The sequence below is a fragment of the Pseudophryne corroboree genome, chromosome 1 (assembly GCF_028390025.1).
Source record: "Pseudophryne corroboree isolate aPseCor3 chromosome 1, aPseCor3.hap2, whole genome shotgun sequence".
Lineage (NCBI taxonomy): Eukaryota > Metazoa > Chordata > Amphibia > Anura > Myobatrachidae > Pseudophryne > Pseudophryne corroboree.
Window position 1 is genome coordinate 754,773,716 of NC_086444.1, and position 23,467 is coordinate 754,797,182.

The window sequence follows — 23,467 nt, forward strand, 5'->3', positions numbered from 1 at the left end:
ACACGTGTTCAACCCGGCAAGCTGTGTAGTGTGAATGGGAGCCGTGTTGAGGCGACACGGCTCCCGTTCACAATGTATGGGAGGGCAGTGCTGGGAGATCATGTGATATCCCAGTGCCACCCCTGCCGCGTCACTAGCAGCATCACCAATTCGGCAATATGCAGGGTTGGTGAGTGCTGTGGGAAAGGGGGCTGTAGCACGGGTCGCAGCCGTGTCAGGCGACACGGCTGTGACCCGTACTACAGATGGAAAAGGGGTATTAGACTACATAGGGGGGGGTGGTTTGGAGTATGTACATTGACTCCAGTGTTGGACTGGGGCATGAAGGGCCCACTGGGGGAATGCTGTTGTAGAGGCCCATGCTTAAGGTTGTGGCCAGGCTCCAGTGGGGGCGTAGCCAGCCACCACAGAGGTTTGGCCAACCAATAAAGAGTACATTTTCTGTGCTCAATGGTAAATATATAATAAACCATATTCTTGTGAAGTATAATGTAACATGTATAAATGCATAATTCAAGTGCACCTGGATAAAGTCTGGAATCTGATCCCTAGAGGAGGAGGAGGGCCCACAGGAAGTGGGGCCCACCGGAGGTTTCCCCTGTTCCCCTGTGGGCCAGTCTGACCCTGACTGACTCAGAGGTAGAGAGCAGGAATTTCTTGTTAAGTTTTGTCTTGTTTTGCACTACACTTAGTCTTTTTAAGATACTAACTCAGAAGCAGAATCCAACACTGGTTGTACTTCGTCATATTGCATTGTTCTGCTATACCTGTTTTAGTTTATCTTCTGTAGTTGGTATCTCTAGTTTTTGTATGTATATGTTGTCTGTCTTGTCTCCCCCTCAGGGGTGTATCTTCCTATTGGCCAGGATGGCACTTGCCAGGGGCGCCGGCCAAGAGGGGGGCGCCACCTGGCAGTGCCACCTGTGCCAGGGGGTAGAATGACATAGTAGTTCTCACTGAGTACATCCTTTAGCAGTGCTCATCCACTGCCGGACTCTCAGAACATATTGCACTCTGACACTCTCCGTGATTACAGTCACACTGATGGTGAATATAGCCGGGGAGCGGGGCACTTCCAGGTATGGGGAGGGTCGAGGCACCTCCTCTTCCTCATCCGCTCCCCTTCTCATTGGTCCCACGCGGTCTGTCACCAAACACTAGCCACTACAATCAGCACCAGTCAGCAGTGCAGCATGAGCATACCTGTACATTTTCTGCGGTACCGTAGCTGCACTGCATGGTCTAATCTGGCAGTCTGGATCACAGTTTACAAAGAGCTCTGTATGGAGAGGTATCTAAACCAGTGAATGCCTGTCCAGCTGTGTTGAGACTACAAGTCCCAGCACACCTTGTCAACTGGATTTGCTGGGACATGTAGTGCCATCACACCTAGAGAGGGGTTTTTAACTGTATGTATGTGTGCATATATCCCCTTGGTGTCCCTGCCTGCACCCTCCTTGTAATTCCCCCTCAGTGTCCCTGCCTGCACCATCCCTGCAACTGCCCCCTCAGTGACCCTGTCCATACACTACTGTAATTCCCTCTCAGTGTCTCTGCCCGCACCCTCCCCGTAATTCCCTCTCAGTGTCCCTACCCGCACCCTAACCGTAATTCTCCCTCAGTGTCCCTGCCTGCACACTTCTCGTAATTTCCCCTCAATCTCCCTGCCTGCACCCTCCCCGTAATTCCATCTCAGTGTCCCTGCCCGCACCCTCCTGTAATTCCACCTCAGTGTCCCTGCCCGTACCCTCCCCGTAATTCCCCCTCAGTGTCCCTGCCCGCACACTCCTGTAATTCCCCCTCAGTGTCCCTGCCCACAGCCTCCCTGTAATTGCCCCTCAGTGTCCCTGACCTCAACCTCCCTGTAAGCCCTCCACCTCATTGTCCCTACCTGCACCCTCCCTGTAATTCTCCGTGTCCCTGACCTCAGCCTATCTGTACCTCCCCCCTTTGTGTCCCTGGGTGGGGGAGGTGGGGGCACCAGTTCCTTACTTTGCCAGGGGCGCTCAGACCCCTGGATACACCCCTGCTCCCCCTTTCCTATAGGTCTCTTTGTGTTTGTCCTTATCAGACGTAATGTTTGTATGGGTATCCTTTTATGGGATGGCACATAAGATTTGACTCTTTTCTCATTCGGTGTCTGACTGTTATGGATCAAAATATGAAAAGTAAGACAGTGATCACCCTTCTTAGACACTGAATGTTGATATTGCAATGTATATTGTATACTTGGATGTGTTGTTTGCCTCTATTTTACAGAGAATGAACAAAAACAAATGTCTGGAAAATTATATGAAAATGACAATAAAAATTGTTTATTAAAAAAAAAAAAAGTTTGTACACACTAGGGTTAATTTTGCCAAAATCTAGTTAACCTACCAGTATTTTTTTTTGGGGTGCAGTTAAAATGCCAGCTGCCAGGATCCCAGCGTTCATGATATCGGCGCCAAAATCCTGTCAGCCAACAATACCGACAGCCAGAATCCCGGCGCAGCAGAGCTATCCCCACTCGTGGGTGTCCACAACACCCATAGAGTGGGAATAGATCCTGTGGCAAGCGCAGCAAGCCACGGAACCTGCAAGGGGACTCTTAGCGGCAGCCCCGCTGCCAGCATTCTGACGGACAGGATAAAAAGGTATGTATTCCGTTTTTGGAGTGTGGGAGGAAACCAGAGTACTTGGACAACACCCACGAAAGCACAGGGAGCAGATACAAACTTTACATAGTTCACTCCTTGCTCGGGAATTAAACTCATGATCCCAATGCTGTGCGACAACATTTCTAACTACTGTGCCACTGTGCTGTCCCTTTTATACATTTTGTAGCAACAGTTTGTTCTTCCAATAATGGGTTAGGATGAATACATTGCTTTATAGGCAACGGACATGTAATTATTCCTGACTGATCCTGTAGCAAGTGGTGGAGGGGTTCAGAATTATACTGACCTTAAAATTAAAGAGTCATACTGATGGGGAGATCTGGAGGGAGATGTGTGCTGAGTGTTCTATCATGGACCGCTCAGCACACATCTCTACCCCCGCTCAGTACAGTGTGCTGAGCGAGGGGGGGGGGGACACACGGGGGACCGCTCATTTCACCCAGCGGTGAAATGAGCGATGTGCTAGATTGTGCCTGCATGCAGGCCAATCTAGCACCGGCAATAGCAACGCGTGGGACCGTGCATCACTGTTGCCGGCACCCCTACACACGGAGCGATGCGTTTCCAATTTCTAAGCAATCTAGTTAGATTGCTTAGAAATTAAGTGAACGTCGCTCCGTGTGTACCCCCCTTTAGACATGAAGCAAATCGGTTTCCCAATTTAGATTGACTGTCCACACAGTGCAAAAGGGATTGTATGTTACAACAGTAAAATAATGGTGGAAATAAGGTATTTATGATGTCAGTCTTCACTTCCTCATTGATGACTATCTGTCCTAATGATGAAGAGCACTAATGCAGGAGATATACAGTAGAAGCCAAATAAGCAGCTTTACCAGGGAGCTTCAAATATTTCGCGCATAACTCTGGCTTCATTAAAATTAGGGCAAAAGTATGTCCTGAAATCTTGTTTGTGAGCCAGGGAGAACAGGTAAATAATACAATTATGCCACCAAAGAGAGTCAATTACGAGATCACGTAGGGGCAAACTAGGTTGCGTGACTTTTTACTATTGCACTAGAAATCCACATTAAATTAAGGCAGGTTTCAGGAGAAGTCGGCTCCAGACTAAGTTATAACTATGGCCCTCATTCCGAGTTGTTCACTCGCTAGCTGCTTTTAGCAGCATTGCACACGCTAGGCCGCCGCCCTCTGGGAGTGTATCTTAGCATAGCAGAATAGCGAACGAAAGACTAGCAAAATTGCTACTAAATATTTTCTTGTAGTTTCTGAGTAGCTCCAGACCTACTCCTAGATTGCGATCAGCTCAGTCCGTTTAGTTCCTGGTTTGACGTCACAAATACGCCCAGCGTTCGGCCAGCCACTGCCCCGTTTCTCCAGCCACTCCTGCGTTTTTCCCTGACACGCTTGCGTTTTTTAGCACACTCCCGGAAAACGCTCAGTTACCACCCAGAAACGCCCCTTTCCTGTCAATCATTCACCAATCAGCAGTGCGACTGAAAAGCGCCACAGGAACACCAGCAAATCTACTAAGTTTTGTGTAAAATAACTTAGCGCATGCGCTCTGCGTACCATGCGCATGCGCATTTAGCAACAAATCACAGCATAGCGAAAATCGGCAACGAGCGAACAACTCGGAATGACCTCCTATGTTCTCATTATTTTAACGTAAAAATACAGTATAATTCAAGCCTGTGATACCTTTTAACAGCTTCCTATACTATCTTGCTTGCTTATAAGTTATTATTAGCCCCTTTTTTGGGTTCAGGATGATTTCCCCAATCTAACATGGTTTTCTACACTGCATAATTAATGGACAACAATACTAGCATAATGCATAGGTCTTAACATTCCTAATTTTTGTGTGAGTTTGGGGCAAAAATATTCCAAGACATGCATGTTTAATATGGGACTACACAGAACTTGCAGTTAATTCAATCTGCACCATAGTGAATTGATTTTCATGTAGTAAAAAAAAAATAAGATTTTACTCACCGGTAAATCTATTTCTCGTAGTCCGTAGTGGATGCTGGGACTCCGTAAGGACCATGGGGAATAGCGGCTCCGCAGGAGACTGGGCACAACTAAAGAAAGCTTTAGGACTACCTGGTGTGCACTGGCTCCACCCACTATGACCCTCCTCCAGACCTCAGTTAGGATACTGTGCCCGGAAGAGCTGACACAATAAGGAAGGATTTTGAATCCCGGGTAAGACTCATACCAGCCACACCAATCACACCGTATAACTCGTGATACTATACCCAGTTAACAGTATGAAATATAACTGAGCCTCTCAACAGATGGCTCAACAATAACCCTTCAGTTAAACAATAACTATATACAAGTATTGCAGACAATCCGCACTTGGGATGGGCGCCCAGCATCCACTACGGACTGCGAGAAATAGATTTACCGGTGAGTAAAATCTTATTTTCTCTGTGGATGCTGGGACTCCGTAAGTACCATGGGGATTATACCAAAGCTCCCAAATGGGCGGGAGAGTGCGGATGACTCTGCAGCACCGAATGGGCAAACTCTAGGTCCTCCTCAGCCAGGGTGTCAAACTTGTAGAATTTAGCAAATGTGTTTGACCCCGACCAAGTAGCTGCTCGGCAAAGTTGTTAAGCTGAGACCCCTCGGGCAGCCGCCCAAGAAGAGCCCACCTTCCTTGTGGAATGGGCTTTCACTGATTTAGGATGCGGCAGTCCAGCCGCAGAATGTGCAAGCTGAATCGTACTACAGATCCAGCGAGCAATAGTCTGCTTTGAAGCAGGAGCACCCAGTTTGTTGGGTGCATACAGGATAAATAGCGAGTCAGTTTTCCTGACACTAGCCGTCCTGGAAACATAAATTTTCAGGGCCCTGACTACGTCCAACAAGCCTCCAAGTCTTTAGTAGCCGCAGGCACCACGATAGGTTGGTTCAAATGAAAGGCTGATACCACCTTAGGGAGAAACTGGGGACGAGGCCTCAATTCTGCCCTATCCATATGGAAAATTAGATAAGGGCTTTTACATGACAAAGCCGCCAATTCTGACACACGCCTGGCCGAAGCCAAGGCCAACAGCATGACCACTTTCCACGTGAGATATTTTAATTCCACGGTTTTAAGTGTCTCAAACCAATGTGACTTTAAGAAATCCAACACCACGTTGAGATCCCAAGGTGCCACTGGAGGCACAAAAGGGGGCTGAATATGCAGCACTCCCTTAACAAAAGTCTGAACTTCAGGTAGCGAAGCCAGTTCTCTCTGGAAGAAAATCGATAGAGCCGAAATCTGGACCTTAATGGAACCCAATTTTAGGCCCATAGTCACCCCTGACTATAGGAAGTGCAGAAAACGGCCCAGCTGAAATTCCTCTGTTGGGGCCTTCCTGGCCTCACACCACGCAACATATTTTCGCCAAATGCGGTGATAATGGTTTGCGGTCACTTCTTTCCTAGCTTTAATCAGCGTAGGAATGACTTCCTCCGGAATGCCCTTTTCCTTCAGGATCCGGTGTTCAACAGCCATGCCGTCAAATGCAGCCGCGGTAAGTCTTGGAACAGACAGGCCCCTGCTGCAGCAGGTCCTGTCTGAGTGGCAGAGGCCATGGGTCCTCTGAGATCATTTCTTGAAGTTCCGGGTACCAAGCTCTTCTTGGCCAATCCGGAACAATGAGTATAGTTCTTACTCCTCTTCTCCTTATTATCCTCAGTACCTTGGGTATGAGAGGAAGAGGAGGGAACACATAAACCGACCGGTACACCCACGGTGTCACTAGAGCGTCCACAGCTATCGCCTGAGGGTCTCTTGACCTGGCGCAATATCTTTCTAGCTTTTTGTTTAGGCGGGACGCCATCATGTCCACGTGTGGCCTTTCCCAACGGTTCACAATCAGTTGGAAGACTTCTGGATGAAGTCCCCACTCTCCCGGGTGGAGATCGTGCCTGCTGAGGAAGTCTGCTTCCCAGTTGTCCACTCCCGGAATGAACACTGCTGACAGTGCTAACACGTGATTTTCCGCCCATCGGAGACTCCTTGTGGCTTCTGCCATCGCCGTCCTGCTTCTTGTGCCGCCCTGTCGGTTTACATGGGCGACTGCCGTGATGTTGTCTGACTGGATCAGTACCGGCTGGTTTTGAAGCAGGGGTTTTGCCTGACTTAGGGCATTGAAAATGGCCCTCAGTTCCAGAATATTTATGTGTAGGGAAGTCTCCTGACTTGACCATAGTCCTTGGAAGTTTCTTCCCTGTGTGACTGCCCCCCAGCCTCGAAGGCTGGCATCCGTGGTCACCAGGACCCAGTCCTGTATGCCGAATCTGCGGCCCTCTTGAAGATGAGCACTTTGCAGCCACCACAGCAGAGACACCCTGGTCCTTGGAGACAGGGTTATCAGCCGATGCATCTGAAGATGCGATCCGGACCACTTGTCCAACAGGTCCCACTGAAAAGTCCTTGCATGGAACCTGCCGAATGGAATTGCTTCGTAGGAAGCTACCATTTTTCCCAGGACTAGCGTGCAGTGATGCACCGACACCTGTTTTGGTTTTAGGAGGCCTCTGACTAGAGATGACAGCTCCTTGGCCTTCTCCTCCGGGAGAAACACTTTTTTCTGTTCTGTGTCCAGAACCATCCCCAGGAACAGTAGACGTGTCGTAGGGACCAGCTGTGACTTTGGAATATTTAGAATCCAACCGTGCTGTTGTAGCACCTCCCGAGATAGTGCTACCCCGACCAACAACTGCTCCCTGGACCTCGCCTTTATCAGGAGATCGTGCAAGTACGGGATAATTAAAACTCCATTTTTTCGAAGGAGTATCATCATTTCGGCCATTACCTTGGTAAATACCCTCGGTGCCGTGGACAGACCAAACGGCAACGTCTGGAATTGGAAATGACAATCCTGTACCACAAATCTGAGGTACTCCTGGTGAGGATGGTAAATGGGGACATGCAGGTAAGCATCCTTGATGTCCAGTGATACCATGTAATCCCCCTCGTCCAGGCTTGCAATAACCGCCCTGAGCGATTCCATCTTGAACTTGAATTTTTTTATATATGTGTTCAAGGATTTCAAATTTGAAATGGGTCTCACCGAACCGTCCGGTTTCGGTACCACAAACATTGTGGAATAGTAACCCCGACCTTGTTGAAGGAGGGGCACCTTGACTATCACCTGCTGGGAATACAGCTTGTGAATTGCCTCTAGCACTGCCTCCCTGCCTGAGGGAGTTGTTGGCAAGGCAGATTTGAGGAAACGGTGGGGGGGAGACGTCTCGAATTCCAGCTTGTACCCCTGAGATACTACTTGAAGGAACCAGGGATCCACCCGTGAGCGAGCCCACTGATTGCTGAAGTTTTTGAGACGGGCCCCCACCGTACCTGGCTCCGCCTGTGGAGCCCCAGCGTCATGCGGGGGACTTGGAGGAAGCGGGGGAGGACTTTTGCTCCTGGGAACTGGCTGTATGCTGCAGCTTTTTCCCTCTACCTCTGCCTCTGGGCAGAAAGGAGGCGCCTTTAACCGGCTTGCCCTTATGGGGCCGAAAGGACTGTACCTGATAATACGGTGCTTTCTTTGGCTGTGAGGGAACATGGGGTAAAAATGCTGACTTCCCAGCTGTTGCTGTGGAAACGAGGTCCGAGAGACCATCCCCGAACAACTCCTCACCCTTATAAGGCAAAACTTCCATGTGCCTTTTAGAATCTGCATCACCTGTCCACTGCCGAGTCCATAACCCTCTCCTGGCAGAAATGGACATTGCACTTATTTTAGATGCCAGCCGGCAAATATCCCTCTGTGCATCTCTCATGTATAAGACTGCGTCTTTAATATGCTCTACGGTTAGCAATATAGTGTCCCTGTCTAGGGTATCAATATTTTCCGACAGGGAATCTGACCACGCAGCTGCAGCACTGCACATCCATGCTGAAGCAATAGCTGGTCTCAGTATAATACCTGTGTGTGTATATACAGACTTCAGGATAGCCTCCTGCTTCCTATCAGCAGGCTCCTTTAGGGCGGCCGTATCCGGAGACGGTAGTGCCACCTTTTTTGACAAGCGTGTGAGCGCTTTATCCACCCTAGGGGATGTTTCCCAACGTGACCTATCCTCTGGCGGGAAAGGGTACGTCATTAGTAACCTTTTAGAAATTACCAGTGTCTTATCGGGGGAAGCCCACGCTTCTTCACACACTTCATTTAATTCCTCAGAAGGAGGAAAAACTACTGGTAGTTTTCTCTCTCCAAACATAATACCCTTTTTTGTGGTTCCTGGGGTAACATCAGAAATGTGCAACACATTTTTCATTGCCTCAATCATGTAACGTGTGGCCCTATTGGAAGTTACATTAGTCTCATCGTCGTCGACACTGGAGTCAGTATCCGTGTCGACATCTGTGTCTGCCATCTGAGGTAGCGGGCGTTTTAGAGCCCCTGATGGCTTTTGAGACGCCTGGGCAGGCACAGGCTGAGAAGCCGGCTGTCCCATATTTGGTATGTCGTCAAACCTTTTATGTAAGGAGTCGACACTGTCGCGTAATTCCTTCCACATAACCATCCACTCAGGTGTCGACCCCGCAGGGGGTGAAATCACATTTATCGGCATCTGCTCCGCCTCCACATAAGCCTCCTCCTCAAACATGTCGACACAGCCGTACCGACACACCGCACACACACAGGGAATGCTCTGACAGAGGACAGGACCCCACAAAGCCCTTTGGGGAGACAGAGAGAGAGTATGCCAGCACACACCAGAGCGCTCTATAACACAGGGATGAACACTATAACTGAGTGATTTTCCCTTATAGCTGCTTATATATATACTGCTGCACCTAAATTTAGTGCCCCCCCTCTCTTTTTTACCCTTTGTAGTCTTGAAACTGCAGGGGAGAGCCTGGGAGCGATCCTTCCAGCGGAGCTGTGAGGGAAAAATGGCGCCAGTGTGCTGAGGGAGATAGCCCCGCCCCTTTTTCGGCGGACTTTCTCCCGCTTTTTATGGATCCTGGCAGGGGTATTTTTCACATATATAGCCTCTAGGACTATATATTGTGATTATTTTGCCAGCCAAGGTGTTAATATTGCTGCTCAGGGCGCCCCCCCCCCCCAGCGCCCTGCACCCATCAGTGACCGGAGTGTGAGGTGTGCATGAGGAGCAATGGCGCACAGCTGCAGTGCTGTGCGCTACCTTGTTGAAGACCGAAGTCTTCTGCCGCCGATTTTCAGGACCATCTTCATGCTTCTGGCTCTGTAAGGGGGACGGCGGCGCGGCTCCGGGACCGGACGATCGAGGTCGGGTCCTGTGTTCGATCCCTCTGGAGCTAATGGTGTCCAGTAGCCAAAGAAGCCCAAACTAGCTGCATGCAGGTAGGTTCGCTTCTTCTCCCCTTAGTCCCTCGTAGCAGTGAGTCTGTTGCCAGCAGATCTCACTGAAAATAAAAAACCTAAAATATACTTTCTTTTCTAGGAGCTCAGGAGAGCCCCTAGTGTGCATCCAGCTCAGCCGGGCACAAGATTCTAACTGAGGTCTGGAGGAGGGTCATAGTGGGAGGAGCCAGTGCACACCAGGTAGTCCTAAAGCTTTCTTTAGTTGTGCCCAGTCTCCTGCGGAGCCGCTATTCCCCATGGTCCTTACGGAGTCCCAGCATCCACTTAGGACGTCAGAGAAAGAAAAAAAAACTTTTTTAGGAGCCAATTTCTTTAGGTTTATTATTTCTATGTGTATTGACTATGCAGAAACAAAGACTCCATTAAGTCAAAGAGGAGGAATTTACCGGCCCACATAATAGTTTGGACAACGTGGTTCTTGAATTGCAGGTAAAGTGATGATCTTAAAATAAATTATATTCCTGTGACTTCTGACCAAGATTATTTTGATAGAGCCCACAGAGAACAACCTTCCCATGAATGTTAAGGTCCAGTTACAGCAATATTGCTTTAAATAGATGATCTTAGCAACAGCAAGAAACTATACATTTCCGTAACTTATTACCCTCCTCAAACTGCCCAGCAGCAGAAACCAGTCACTAATACCCTGCAAAACAGCACAAGATACAAATTGGGCTGCATATTCTACTTACATGAGCATAGTAATGGATCAACACTGACTCTCTGACACTGTCTTTCTCCCTGATGCGGCTTCTCTCCCTGACACTGTCTCTCTATCCCCCTCACTCTTCCTGACACTGTCTCTCTCTCCATGACACTCTCATCCTCTCTCTACCTCTTCCCGACACTGTCTCACCCTCTCTCTCCCTGAAACTGTCTCTCTCACTAAAACACTGTCTCAACCTCTCTCTCTCCTTGACACTGTCTCTCTCTGTCTCTGACACGGTGGGTAATTCAGACCTGATCATAGCAGCAAATTTGTTAGCAGTTGGGCAAAACCATGTGCACTGCAGGGTGGGCAGATATAACATGTGCAGAGAGAGTTAGATTTGGGGGGGGGGGTTCAAACTGAAATCTAAATTGCAGTGTAGAAATAAAGCAGCCAGTATTTACACAGAAACAAAATAACCCACCCAAATCTAAATCTCTCTGCAAATGTTATATCTGCCAAACTTGCAGTGCACATGGTTTTGTCCAACTGCTAACAAATTTGCTGCTACGATCAGATCTGAAGTACTCCCTTGTCTCTCACCCTGACACTGCCTCTCTCTCTACCTGACGACACTGTCTCTCTCCCTCACTCTCTTCCTGACACACTCCCTCTTTCTCCCTGACACTGTCTCTCTTTGTTACGGTCTTTTTCTCTCCCTAACACTGTCTCTCTCCATCCCTCTACCATACTCTCTCTCTCTCTCTCTCTCTCTCTCTCTATCTCTCATACACTGTCTCGCTCTCCCTGAGACTGTCTATCTCCCTCACACTGTCTCTCTCTCCCTCCTTGACACACTTTCTCCCTTGGACACTGTCTCTCCCTCTTCCTAACACTCTCTCCCTGATACTGTCTCTCTCCCTGACACTGTCTCTCTCCCTCTGTCCCCCCGACACTGTCTCTCTCTCATCCCTTTCTCACTTTCTCCCTGACATCCTCTCTCTCTCTCTCTCCATGAAACAGAGGGTTTCTCTCCCGCTGCCCCCCCCCCTCTTGCTCCTCTCTCTAACATCCTTTTTGTCTGTCACTCCCCTCACCCACTCTCTCCTGCTCCCCAAAGGGGCATTGTAGTGAGCAGGGGGGGTGGGGGAGGGGGATTGGTGTATGTGCTTTCAAGATTTTGCTATGGGACCCACAAAGTTCTTGTTACATCTCTGCTTATACACACACAATACTTATACACATACATATAACCACACATGCCATACTTGCATAACAGACTCCATATTTGTATACATTAATACAGTATATACATACACCATACTTATATAATACACTCACACACACCATAAAGGTTGATGGTAGCACTCAGGGCATGAAATACAGGAGACAATTGCTGCTTTGTGAAATCAATATTTCGATGCATTTGCATTTTTAAGGCTCAAAAAGAAGGGTTGGGTATGGGATATCAGCAGTCAGGATGCTGGCAGTCAGAATACCAACACTGACATCCTGACTGCTTGGAATCCCGACAGGAGTGCAGGAGGCAGGTACCACTAATTCTAAGCCTCCCTCCCTGCAGCCTAACCCGCAGCCTAACCCTAACCCTCTACCACAGCCTAACCCTAACCCTCTACCACAGCCTAACCCTAACCCTCTACCACAGCCTAATCCTCCCTGGGATACTCAAGTTTGGAATTCCGACAGTCAGGATTCCGGCAGTCAGGATGCCAGTGTCGGCATTCTGACACGTGTCGGGATTCCGGCGCCCGCATTCTGAATGCCGGAACCCTGGATGCCAGGAAATACATTTCTATTTATAATAATTATATTATATATGCATACACACAAAACATGTCTTTACTTTCTTATATATTCAAATATTTGTATGACTAGTTTTGTCACATGAATTGATAATCGTGTGTTCTTTATTCATTATTATACTGTGTGAATGTATGGACTATATACTTTTCTCTTGTGTCAATATAGCCATCTAATTATTGACTGAAGATATCCTTATGTAAATTGGTGAAGCAATGCGAATTCTGTAAGCTATACAATAATTCCACGGATACAGTAGTCCCTGCTGTCTGTACAGCACAGACTGTTAGGATACACTCACGGTTGTGTCTGTGGTACTGCATGGCTGGTACTTCACATCTGGGTCAAACATGATTCAGAAACAGTTTCCGCCTTTCCTCTGTAATATAATGTGCTGTTTCTTCTTAGTGTAACTAGAGAAGGACATCAATAAATAAAAATTCACATTATTACATTGTCCAAAATACAGAGGAACATTAGACAAATGAGAGGATATGATCTGTATACTGTCTTCCATTGTTAGTAGAGAGTTCTGTAAGTTTCCTTGTTAAGTTCATTCTTACTAAAGCCGTTTATTTTAGTTAATGTAATAACAACGGGAACTAATAATGTAATACCAGACAGAACTGTGCATTAAGAAATAAATTGCAATCTGCAATAAAAGTTATAAATACAAAATTATTTTAATTTTACAATTGCAAATTGGTTATAATCAACATAATAGAGGATGTAATTCTGAAGTTCCGCAGTGACATGGTGCTGCTAATGGGAAAAGCAATGTCCCAGTTGGGCACATGGCCTTTCAAACCAGTTCATCTGTGAAAACAATTACTCCAATGGTTCTTTTACATAGGCCGAGGAGGAAACGCTGCATCCCACTTTGAGGGGTGGGGCCAGGCTGTCAGACACTAGGCACATATTGTCATTAAGCCCCTCCCCATCCATGCGGCACTGGGATTCCCCTGTTAGGGGCGTATTCATTTAGTGTATTTGCAGCCAATCCACGTGTTTTGGCAAATTTGCGATTGTTTTCGCTCGTTTTTGGGTCCATTTTCGTCCATGCCGAATCGTTCACAAGAAAAACCTGAAAAGGCATGGGCGAAAAGTGACTCAAACGGGCTAAAAAACACCCAAAATTGCATACACTGACGTCGAATTAGTGCCCTTTTTTCAGCTAGCCGAAGAAAACGGCACTAAATGAATACCCCCCTAATCTTCCCATCCTGACCACTTCACTAGGAAGCGGGCAGGATACGGACAATCTGGCCAATATTTTCCGCCGGTCCAGGGGACTGGACAAAAAATCGTGAGTCTCCCGGCACTTGCGGGAGAGTAGGCAAGTATAGCCTAAAGGCAGGGCTAACATAAGAGGACTGTCCTGTCTTAAGGACAATGGGGGAGATTTATCAAGTTTGGAGAGAGATAAAGTGAAACCTGTATGTTTTCGGTAGAAACAGCCCAGTCTAAGGATGAAAACTGAGCTGTTTCCGGGGATTTGGTCAGGCAGTCGAAACAAAATCCCTGATAAGCCATGGCTTGGGCTGGCTTTTCAGGGCTAAATAATTAACTGTGACTAATTGTATACCCCCCTTAGAGGCCGTTTGGCTGAAATTGGACCTGCGATTGCACAAAAACACATGGAATTGGGGAAAAAGTCCCTGATCCCATGTGTTGTTGTGGCTCCGGTGGCCCGTTATCGCAGATTATGCTTCGGGTGTCTGAGGCACCCGAAGCATAATCCCCGATAAGTGCCTGAATCAGGAGAAAACAATGCCAGCGTTGTGTGTCTGATAAGATAGCTCCCGGTAAAGCTGCTAATAGGATACCGCCCTAAGGCGCTATGTGTTTGAGTCGGTGAAACTCGAAGTAGAAAGAAGTTACACATTAGTAGCATACAATGACAGAAAAAAGAAGAAAAGAAATAATTTAGCCAGTTTTGGTTTTAATTGTACAGGAAAAAAATAAGATTTTACTCACTGGTAAATCTATTTCTCGCAGTCCGTAGTGGATGCTGGGAACTCCGTAAGGACCATGGGGGATAGCGGCTCCGCAGGAGACTGGGCACAACTAAAGAAAGCTTTAGGACTACCTGGTGTGCACTGGCTCCTCCCTCTATGACCCTCCTCTAGACCTCAGTTAGGATACTGTGCCCGGAAGAGCTGACACAATAAGGAAAGGATTTTGAATCCCGGGTAAGACTCATACCAGCCACACCAATCACACCGTATAACTCGTGATACTATACCCAGTTAACAGTATGAAATATAACTGAGCCTCTCAACAGATGGCTCAACAATAACCCTTTAGTTAAACAATAACTATATACAAGTATTGCAGACAATCCGCACTTGGGACGGGCGCCCAACATCCACTACGGACTACGAGAAATAGATTTACCGGTGAGTAAAATCTTATTTTCTCTGACGTCCTAGTGGATGCTGGGAACTCCGTAAGGACCATGGGGATTATACCAAAGCTCCCAAACGGGCGGGAGAGTGCGGATGACTCTGCAGCACCGAATGAGCGAACTCTAGGTCCTCCTCAGCCAGGGTATCAAACTTGTAGAATTTAGCAAATGTGTTTGACCCCGACCAAGTAGCTGCTCGGCAAAGTTGTAAAGCCGAGACCCCTCGGGCAGCCGCCCAAGAAGAGCCCACCTTCCTCGTGGAATGGGCTTTTACAGATTTAGGATGCGGCAGTCCAGCTGCAGAATGTGCAAGTTGAATCGTGCTACAGATCCAGCGAGCAATAGTCTGCTTTGAAGCAGGCGCACGCAACTTGTTGGGCGCATGCAGGATAAATAGCGAGTCAGTCTTTCTGAATCCAGCTGTCCTGGAAACATAGATTTTTAGGGCCCGGACTACGTCCAGCAACTTGGAGTCCTCCAAGTCACGAGTAGCCGCAGGCACCACAATAGGCTGGTTCAAATGAAACGCTGAAACCACCTTTGGGAGAAATTGGGGACGGGTCCTCAATTCCGCCCTATCCATATGGAAAATCAGATAAGGGCTTTTACAAGACAAAGCCGCCAATTCTGACACACGCCTGGCCGACGCCAAGGCCAACAGCATGACCACTTTCCACGTGAGATATTTTAGTTCCACGGTTTTAAGTGGTTCAAACCAATGCAACTTTAGGAAATCCAACACCACGTTGAGATCCCAAGGTGCCACTGGGGGCACAAAAGGGGGCTGAATATGCAGCACTCCCTTAACAAATGTCTGAACTTCAGGTAGTGAAGCCAGTTCTTTTTGGAAGAAAATCGACAGAGCCGAAATCTGGACCTTAATGGAACCCAATTTTAGGCCCATAGTCACCCCTGACTGTAGGAAGTGCAGAAATCGACCTAGCTGAAATTCCTCCGTTGGGGCCTTCCTGGCCTCACACCACGCAACATATTTCCGCCATATGCGGTGATAATGGTTTGCGGTCACTTCTTTCCTAGCTTTAATAAGCGTAGGGATAACTTCCTCCGGAATGCCCTTTTCCTTCAGGATCCGGCGTTCAACCGCCATGCCGTCAAACGCAGCCGCGGTAAGTCTTGCAACAGACAGGGCCCCTGCTGCAGCAGGTCCTGTCTGAGCGGCAGAGGCCATGGGTCCTCTGAGATCATTTCTTGAAGTTCTGGGTACCAAGCTCTTCTTGGTCAATCCGGAACAATGAGTATAGTTCTTACTCCTCTCCTTCTTATTATTCTCAGTACCTTGGGTATGAGAGGCAGAGGAGGGAACACATACACCGACCGGTACACCCACGGTGTTACCAGAGCGTCCACAGCTATCGCCTGAGGGTCCCTTGACCTGGCGCAATATCTTTTTAGCTTTTTGTTGAGGCAGGACGCCATCATGTCCACCTGTGGCCTTTCCCACCGGTGTACAATCATTTGGAAGACTTCTGGATGAAGTCCCCACTCTCCCAGGTGGAGGTCATGTCTGCTGAGAAAGTCTGCTTCCCAGTTGTCCACTCCGTGAATGAACACTGCTGACAGTGCTAACACATGATTTTCCGCCCAACGGAGAATCCTTGTGGCTTCTGCCATTGCCATCCTGCTTCTTGTGCCGCCCTGTCGGTTTACATGGGCGACCGTCTGACTGGATCAGTACCGGCTGGTGTTGAAGCAGGGGTCTTGCCTGACTTAGGGCATTGTAAATGGCCCTTAGTTCCAGAATATTTATGTGTAGGGAAGTCTCCTGACATGTCCATAGTCCCTGGAAGTTTCTTCCCTGTGTGACTGCCCCCCAACCTCGAAGGCTGGCATCCGTGGACACCAGGACCCAGTCCTGTATGCCGAATCTGCGGCCCTCTAGAAGATGAGCACTCTGCAGCCACCACAACAGCGACACCCTGGTCCTTGGAGACAGGGTTATCAGCCGATGCATCTGAAGATGCGATCCGGACCACTTGTCCAACAGATCCCACTGAAAGATCCTTGCATGGAACCTTCCGAATGGAATTGCTTCGTAAGAAGCCACCATCTTTCCCAGGACTCGCGTGCAGTGGTGCACCGACACCTGTTTTGGTTTTAGGAGGTCTCTGACTAGAGATGACAACTCCTTGGCCTTCTCCTCCGGGAGAAATACTTTTTTCTGTTCTGTGTCCAGAACCATCCCCAGGAACAGCAGACGCGTTGTAGGAACCGGCTGCGACTTTGGAATATTCAGGATCCAGCCGTGCTGTTGTAGCACTTCCCGAGCTAGTGCTACACCGATCAACAACTGTTCCCTGGACCTCGCCTTTATAAGGAGATCGTCCAAGTACGGGATAATTAAAACTCCCTTTCTCCGAAGGAGTATCATCATTTCGGCCATTACCTTGGTAAATACCCTCGGTGCCGTGGACAGACCAAACGGCAACGTCTGGAATTGGTAATGACAGTCCTGTACCACAAATCTGAGGTACTCCTGGTGAGGAGGGTAAATGGGGACATGCAGGTAAGCATCCTTGATGTCCAGTGATACCATGGAATCCCCCTCGTCCAGGCTTGCAATCACCGCCCTGAGCGATTCCATCTTGAACTTGAACCTTCTTATATAAGTGTTCAAGGATTTTAAATTTAAAATGGGTCTCACCGAACCGTCCGGTTTCGGTACCACAAACATTGTGGAATAGTAACCCCGTCCTTGTTGAAGGAGGGGTACCTTTATAATGACCTGCTGAGAATACAGCTTGTGAATCGCCTCCAGCACTGCCTCCCTGTCCGGGGGAGCTGTCGGCAAGGCAGATTTGAGGAAACGGTGAGGGGGAGACGTCTCGAATTCCAGCTTGTACCCCTGAGATACTACTTGTAGAATCCAGGGATCCATCCGTGAACGAGCCCACTGGTCGCTGAAGTTCTTGAGTCGGGCCCCCACTGTACCTGGCTCCGCCTGTGGAGCCCCAGCGTCATGCGGTGGACTTAGAGGAAGCGGGGGAGGACTTTTGTTCCTGGGAACTGGCTGTATGTTGCAGCTTTTTCCCTCTACCTCTGCCTCTGGGCAGAAAGGACGCGCAACTAACCCGCTTGCCTTTCTGGGGCCGAAAGGACTGTACCTGATAATACGGTGCTTTCTTGCTTTCTTTGGCTGTGAGGGAACATGGGGTAAAAATGCTGACTTCCCAGCTGTCGCTGTGGAAACGAGGTCCGAGAGACCATCCCCAAACAACTCCTCACCCTTGTAAGGCAATACTTCCATGTGCCTTTTAGAATCTGGATCTCCTGTCCACTGCCGAGTCCACAATCCTCTCCTTGCAGAAATGGACATTGCGTTTATTTTAGATGCCAGCCGGCAAATATCCCTCTGTGCATCTCTCATGTACAAGACAGCATCTTTAATATGCTCTACGGTTAGCAATATAGTGTCCCTGTCTAGGGTATCAATGTTTTCCAACAGGGAATCTGACCACGCAGCTGCAGCACTGCACATCCATGCTGAAGCAATAGAGTGTGTATATACAGACTTCAGTATAGCCTCCTGCTTTCTATCTGCAGGCTCCTTTAGGGCGGCCGTGTCCGGAGACGGTAGTGCCACCTTTTTTGACAGACGTGTGAGCGCTTTATCCACCCTAGGGGATGTCTCCCAACGTGACCTGTCCTCTGGCGGGAAAGGGTACGCCATTAGTAACTTTTTAGAAATTACCAGTTTCTTATCGGGGGAAGCCCACGCTTCTTCACACACTTCATTTAATTCATCAGATGGGGGAAAAACCACTAGTAGTTTTTTCTCCCCAAACATAATACCCTTTTTTTGTGGTACCTGGGGTAATATCAGAAATATGCAACACATTTTTCATTGCCGTAATCATGTAACGGGTGGCTCTATTGGAATGTACACTAGTCTCATCATCGTCGACACTGGAGTCAGTATCCGTGTCGACATCTGTGTCTGCCATCTGAGGTAGCGGGCGTTTTAGAGCCCCTGATGGCTTTAGAGACGTCTGGGCAGGCACAGGCTGAGAAGCCGGCTGTCCCACATCTGCTATGTCGTCAAACCTTTTATGTAAGGAGTCGACACTGTTGCGTAATTCCTTCCACATAACCATCCACTCAGGTGTCGACCCCGCAGGGGGTGACATCACATTTATCGGCACCTGCTCCGCCTCCACATAAGCCTCCTCATCAAACATGGCGACACAGCCGTACCGACACACCGCACACACACAGGGAATGCTCTGACTGAGGACAGGACCCCACAAAGTCCTTTGGGGAGACAGAGAGAGAGTATGCCAGCACACACCAGAGCGCTATATATAATGTAGGGATTCACACTATACATACAGTGATTTTTCCCTTATAGCTGCTATTAATAAACAGATACTGCGCCTAAATTTAGTTCCCCCCCTCTCTTTTTTACCCTATGAAGTCTGGAAACTGCAGGGGAGAGCCTTGGGAGCGTCCTTCCAGCGGAGCTGTGAGAGGAAATGGCGCCAGTGTGCTGAGGGAGATAGCCCCGACCCTTTCTCGGCGGGCTTCTCCCGCTTTTTTATGGAATATATGGCAGGGGATTTTACACATATATAGTCTTAATGACTATATTATGTGTTCTTTTGCCAGTAAGGTACTCTTATTGCAGCCCCAGGGCGCCCCCCCCCCCCCCCCCAGCGCCCTGCACCCATCAGTGACCGGAGTGTGTGGTGTGCATGGGGAGCAATGGCGCACAGCTGCAGTGCTGTGCGCTACCTTAATGAAGGCCGAAGTCTTCTGCCGCCGATTTTCAGGAACATCTTCTTGCTTCTGGCTTTGCAAGGGGGACGGCGGCGCAGCTCCGGGACCGGACGACCGAGGCTGGGCCTGTGTTCGATCCCTCTGGAGCTAATGGTGTCCAGTAGCCTAAGAAGCCCAAGCTAGCTGCAAGCAGGAAGGTCCGCTTCTCTCCCCTAAGTCCCTCGTAGCAGTGAGTCTGTTGCCAGCAGATCTCACTGAAAATAAAAAACCTAAATATAACTTTCTTTTCTAAGAGCTCAGGAGAGCCCCTAGTGTGCATCCAGCTCAGCCGGGCACAAAATTCTAACTGAGGTCTGGAGGAGGGTCATAGAGGGAGGAGCCAGTGCACACCAGGTAGTCCTAAAGCTTTCTTTAGTTGTGCCCAGTCTCCTGCGGAGCCGCTATCCCCCATGGTCCTTACGGAGTTCCCAGCATCCACTAGGACGTCAGAGAAAATATTAATTTTGCATATTAAAATTTGGTAACTATTAGGCTAAGCCCACACATAACAGCCCAGCGGGTCCCGCTGAATGGGACCCACTTGGCCGAGAGGGGGGTTCTGTGTGCACACGGATCCTGTCCTGCGGGATGCCACAGAACAGGATCTGGCCAGTGACGCACGGGATTTCATAGAACACAGTGCGGCACAGCCACAATGTGTGTACACATACATTGAAATGTATGTGTTCACATTGAAATCCCGTTGTCCTGCCATCCAGCCCAACTGTAGCATGCTGCGGTCGGACCCGGCGACTGCGGGACTGCCGCACATAATATGTGGGCGCTTGCACGGGACCACTTGGCTGCTATGTGTGGAAATAGCCATAAGGAGGAGGAAGTGAGAAATATGTCAGACATGAGCTATCCAAGTCCCTTTATCATTAGCCAGTCAGTCACATAATAATTATCCAAGAAGCAGTACATGACATTAGCGGAGTAATACAAAAGGAATGTGTATTGTAACTAAAAGGACAGCCCAGGGTTTCTCAGTATTCATTCACTCATGTCAAACTGTTGCGTGCAAAGAGGAACAAAGACAAGTGACAAGATCAGTGTGTGGCAGGTTGCATGCAGGCTGTATAAGCCACGGTTACAAAACAGGCAAAGTGTGTACATACAGTATCACTAGCAGACTGCCTGCCAGGGTGGTACTGTACATTATAAACTCTTGTAACCTTTCAAACAGACTTTTTTTTTTCCCATAGGCTTGTACAGTAGAATAGCATCATATTACACTATTTACATTACACCAATCTTGCATCAGATTTCAGTGCAAACTACAATGGATTTAAAAAAAATTCTTGACAATTTTTAGTTATATATTACAAGTGCACATTTTTAGGAAGTTTGTTTTTTATTTTTTTAATTATCAATATCACAATCAAAATAGAGAAGAAATATAAATGGATAATATAGTATAGCAGCATACAAAGAAATACATTATCTAACAACAGTAATAAATGAGTTACACATAGAATAGTCAGCAAATGCCTTACATGATTTGAGAGCAAATACCGCCAAAGGCATGGCTAGCTCAGAAAGCACTGATCAAATTAGGGAGATTTTTTTTTAATCTTTTTGCTTAGCTATTTCTTAGCATTATTCTAGACAAGACATAGCTTTATGCTATCCCTTTGTGCATGATATGTAAAAAAAAAACTGAGGGGGTTGTGTCTACATCTCTTGATCAATGTATTAACAAGCCCTATATCTAGTACAAAAGACACATCCTGCACCGCTACCTATCACAGCAATGCAGCATGTGTTTGTGCTGTAATTTATCAAAATAACAGTCACTGTTGGAGATGTGTTGTGCAAACTAGTCCCTCTTGTCTCCCTGAATCCAAGGGCGTAGCTACTTTAGGTCATACTTGCCGACATTCTGGCTGCTCTCTGCGGGAGAGAGCAGCCAGGTCGGCTCAGCAGGGGGGCAGGGGAGGGCTGTGACGTGGTGAAGGAGGTGGACCGGAGGTGGGACGGGGTGGAGCAGGGGCGGGATGGGGGAGGAGTTATCATTGCACATCCGTTAAGCCACGCCCCCGCTCTGTAATGCCGCGATCCCCGGCATTACACTGCAGGGGGCGTGGCTATGATGACGTGATTCAGCAAGAATCGCGTCATCAACTGCCCGGACCGTCCACTTTACACATTAAGTGGGCGGACGGGCAGGGGGACCCCTGATTCCGGGAGACTTGCCTGCTCTTCCGGGGGGCCGGGAGGGTCACCCGATTTTCGGGAGCCTCCCGGCCATTCCGGGAGAGTAGGCAAGTATGCTTTAGGTGCAGGCAGTGCAGCTGCTATGGGGGCTAGAGCTGAGAGGGGCCCACCTTCCCTGTCAAAGGGCCTAATTCAGACCTGATTGCAGCAGCAAATTTGTTAGCAGATGGGAAAGCCATGTGCACTGCAGGGGGGCAGATATAACATGGGCAGAGAGAGTTAGATTTGGGTGGGTTGTGTTCAAATCATACTTGCCTATTCTCTTCTGAGTTTGTGGGTCCGTGGAGTGGGGAAGGGGTTAAAATTACGTGAATCATGTCCTTTTAGCCCAGCCCCCTTCCCATAGACCCGCAGCATTTTCCAGATGTGGGGGCGGGGCTTGATGTCACAGCCCTGCCCTGCCCCCTGAAGTCTCCTGCAGCGTCTCCTCTCCGGCTTCTCCCGGAGAGGAGACATTCAAAGTAGGCAAGTATGGTTCAAACTAGAGATGAGCGGGTTCGGTTCCTCGGAATCCGAACCCGCCCGAACTTCATGTTTTTTTACACGGGTCCGAGCGACTCGGATCTTCCCGCCTTGCTCGGTTAACCCGAGCGCGCCCGAACGTCATCATCACGCTGTCGGATTCTCGCGAGGCTCGGATTCTATCGCGAGACTCGGATTCTATATAAGGAGCCGCGCGTCGCCGCCATTTTTCACACGTGCATTGAGATTCATAGGGAGAGGACGTGTCTGGCGTCCTCTCCGTTTATAGAGATTCGAGAAGAGAGTGAGACAGAGAGAGACACAGTAGTAATTTGGGGAGCATTAGGAGGAGTACTACTACTATTAGTACTTGCTGAAGTGATAGAGAGAGATAGTGTGACTGTATTATCTGACTTGTGGGGGAGACACTGACAGTGGGGAGCAGTTAGAGTCTGAGAGCAGGACTCAGGACTCAGGAGTACATATAACGTACAGTGCACACTTTTGCTGCCAGAGTGCCAGCCACACTGCCATTGTTTGTGACCACACTGACCACCAGTATAATATATATTGTGATTGTCTGCTTAGGACTCAGGAGTACTACTTGCAAGTTGCTGATAGTGTGACCAGTGACCTGACCACCAGTTTAATAAATCACCACCAGTTTATGAGTTTAATATATATATATATATATATATATAATTGTATATAATATATATATAATATTGTATACCACCTAGCACCTACCCGTGTTTTTTTTTTTTCTTTCTTCTTTATACATACTACTATAGTAGCTTACTGTAGCAGTCTGCGGTGCTGCTGAGCTAACAGTGTCCAGCAGGTCCGTCATCAGTCATTACATAATAAATATATAATATATACCTGTCCGGCTGCAGTACTAGTGATATTATATATACATATATATTGATTTCATCTCATTATCATCCAGTCTATATTAGCAGCAGACACAGTATGTTAGTCCACGGCTGTAGCTACCTCTGTGTCGGCACTCGGCAGTCCATCCATAATTGTATACCACCTACCCGTGGTTGTTGTTTTTTTCTTTCTTCTTTATACATACTACTATAGTAGCTTACTGTAGCAGTCTGCGGTGCTGCTGAGCTGACAGTGTCCAGCAGGTCCGTCATCA

The 23,467-nt window shown here is 48.2% G+C and overlaps 1 protein-coding gene across 2 annotated transcripts in view; it reads right to left on the bottom strand.

The window, feature by feature from the left end:
- ABCG2 (ATP binding cassette subfamily G member 2 (JR blood group)) overlaps positions 1–23,467 on the bottom strand; it is a 449,463-nt gene that overhangs the window by 207,826 nt on the left and 218,170 nt on the right. For both annotated transcript variants that reach the window (XM_063916996.1, XM_063917005.1), the window contains exon 2: positions 12,760–12,871. In XM_063916996.1, coding sequence (XP_063773066.1) covers positions 12,760–12,810 — 51 coding nt within the window. In that variant the 5' untranslated portion in view covers positions 12,811–12,871. The remainder of the gene's footprint in view (positions 1–12,759; positions 12,872–23,467) is intronic.